At 38.3% G+C, this 2,870-nt stretch overlaps 1 protein-coding gene across 2 annotated transcripts in view; it reads left to right on the top strand.

Annotated features, from left to right (window-relative positions):
- The window catches only part of NME5 (NME/NM23 family member 5), an 11,386-nt gene extending 9,147 nt beyond the window's left edge, over positions 1 to 2,239 (top strand). Inside the window, exon 5 of one of the 2 annotated variants that reach the window (XM_005418708.3) lies at positions 552 to 2,239. In XM_005418708.3, coding sequence (XP_005418765.3) covers positions 552 to 623 — 72 coding nt within the window. In that variant the 3' untranslated portion in view covers positions 624 to 2,239. The remainder of the gene's footprint in view (positions 1 to 551) is intronic. The other variant, XM_031055261.1, reaches the window with a different exon arrangement.
- Positions 2,240 to 2,870: the final 631 nt, after the last annotated feature.

The raw sequence follows: 2,870 nt of genomic DNA, 5'->3' as shown, positions 1-2,870 counted from the left end.
CATTCTCATTTAAGTACAATGCTGGAAAACTTAAAAGATGAATTTCAAAAAGTAACCATGTTTGGGTTTTATGTTTTAGGTACTGTAAGGTGATTCAGTGCATAAGGCTGGCACTCTTAATGAATGATTACTGGATGAAGTATCTCTGAGTGTTTTCAGCAGTAATATTTCATTAAGCAGTTTCATGCATATTGTGCAGCAGCATTCCAAAACAGAGCTGGCTGAATTATTTGAACTATGGCTCAAATGGTCTTATACTTTCACAAAGATAAACATTGCCAGGACAAGTTGTTTTCTAAAGGTCATGGTGTGTTGTTCAAAAGCAGTATAGGCTGGGAAGATTTAACAGAACATTTTAAAAAACCAGGTCATCTGCATGTCCATTTCTTTCTACAAGGGCTGAATTTTGCAGCACAGTAGGAGAGTATCTGTAGCAGAGGTTTCAAGTAATGCTTGTATATATAATAATGCTTTTATAATATTCTTCTATGAACTTAATAGAAAGCAACAGAAAGCTGAAAACATTTGGGTTTTGTGTTTTTTGTTCACAGATTTGGCTTGCTGACTGGCTAATTGAACACAATCCTAACAAACCTAAGCTACAATATCGCATCTCTCAGTAAGAGCATCAGCAGTGAGAGCTTGGTGGAAACCATAGCACACATTCCAAGTTACAGATGTGTGTGTATTGTCATTTTTGGTGTGTTCTTTGACTGTATAACCAACACTGTCTAAAGTAAATGCATTTGTCATAACTGCTTATGTCCTCATGGGATAAATAACCCTACACTTAGCCAGGATGTAGTGGTTCTAATACCTTCTCTACTGACAAAGGGAATGTAGAATTACACAATAAATTTATGGCATTGGGTGATTAGAAAAAGACAATGTTCTCAGTGGGTGTGACTTACTGCTGTTGTCCACGTTTTTATTAGTTTGGCTGTGTGGGAGAATAAAATCATTTACAGCAGTGTGGATTCCCAAATGAAATCCACCTGGTCTGTGCTTTTTGAAGCCAAGGGTTGTGTTTCAGCAATTTTTTAGCATAAATTCAGTTATGAAGGGAGCTACTTGGATATAATGTAGAATACAATTACTGGTACTTGGATATAATGTAGAATACAATTTTACAAAAACTTTGGAATTTTAATTGCTGATTACATCACCCAGCTAAGGTTGTCCTTGAAGATGATTCACTTAAGTCTGATGTATTTTGTCAGAATGTAATCTGAAGGATTTATTTGAAGGTACATTCAATGCACCTTTCCCATCTCCTTGGCAAAGGGCTCAGGGACTATAAATAACAGGAAGATGTATTTTAGTCATGGACTAAGGTTGTCTTCCAACATTTTTTTGCAATAAAGGTGCTTAATTGGAACAGCTCACCTTAAGAGTGTTTTCTGTGTTCTCCTGCTCCTAAACTTACACAATTTTCTGTTTTCCTCAAACTTTCATGTGTTCTGTTGAAGAATTTCACAAGAGTGCTCTTCCACAGGCAATGGGTTAATCCCATGCTATTTCCTTTATGAAGTAACTAAACTGTTTTTTGGGGATGTGGGACTTTTTCATTTTCTTCAAAGAGCTGTACTTATGCTGTTAACTTCAAGCTTTGTATCTTATGGTTTACTGGCTATAATGAAGAAAACTGTAATTTTCAAAACTCTGTAATAAGAGTATGCTTGACTAATACTAAACAAACAAGCAATTTCATAGTTTGTTTCATGAAAAAACTTGCTTCCCCAATTTGAGTAATTATGAGAAACATAAGTCATTTTTCTGTAACATCAAACTTTGTTGAAGTGAATTGCTTATCCTCTCAGTGGAACAAGCCACTATTGCCAGCCCAGATAATAAACATTTAGAAACTGGTCCCTACAGTACCAAAACCTAAAAATCTTGGGACTGCCAAGATAAGGAAAAAAAAGAAAGCTCAAACCCTCAAATAATGAAGAATAAAAGTATGAGGTGGTTAGAAATACAGTAAACAGATCTGTTTTCAACCAGTTTATTTTGCCTATAATTATTGTCCCCATATGTGTCTGATTGCTCCAATTACAGGACAGTTGTGCTTTGTGGTTTCCTGTCAGCCAAATAAAAAAATACATTTTCTAAAGATGTCAGAAACTAAAATCCAGTGAATTCACAAGGCATTCCCCTGTATTTTGTTAGTTACTGTGACGTTTGCCTGCTTATTTTGATGTGCTACTGTTTGACAATAAATACATCCTTAATGTTCCTGCTGGAGTTTTCAGTTTTGTTTTTATGCCAGAGCTGTGTTATGTTGGGTGAGAGTAGGTGGGTCCTTACCCGGGGGGTGGGAGAAAGGACAAGGGCAGCTGGTGTTGCAAATGCCGCCTTTGTCACCCACAGAGTACAGACTCTGTCATTCAGGTGTTCATCATCATGGAATATTCTCTCATGTTTGGCCTGACACCCTCAATTGCTGACTGGTGTTTGCTTCCATTTTCCTAAGAAAAAGGTGGAAAGAGAGAAGTTGCCTTTATCCCATGGGTGCCATCCTGACTCCCTGTGTCCCTGCAAGTATTGATCAGCAGATGTCACAGCTGAGATCCTGAGGAACCTGCATTAGCAGGGATGTGGGCAGAGGGTCAGTGCCGGGAGTGTGAGATGGCTGAGCAGCCTGATCCCGTGGGGGGAGCTGTGACACCACAGGAGAGGCTGTTGGGGCATATGCTGCTACATTTCTTATGGACTTTGGGATTTTTATTTAGCCCAGAGTTGTACAGGCTTGGCCAGGGTTGTAAATCTGTAGCACAGAAAATGTAGCTTTGGGAAAAAAAACCCAGATTAACTGAAAGATGTGTTTCCATTCAATGTCAGCAAGGTGAGATATTCTCTGTGAGAACCAG

This window comes from Geospiza fortis, unplaced genomic scaffold (genome assembly GCF_000277835.1).
Source record: "Geospiza fortis unplaced genomic scaffold, GeoFor_1.0 scaffold55, whole genome shotgun sequence".
Lineage (NCBI taxonomy): Eukaryota > Metazoa > Chordata > Aves > Passeriformes > Thraupidae > Geospiza > Geospiza fortis.
Note: the sequence above shows the minus strand (reverse complement) of the source record. Positions and strands in the feature narration are given on the sequence as shown.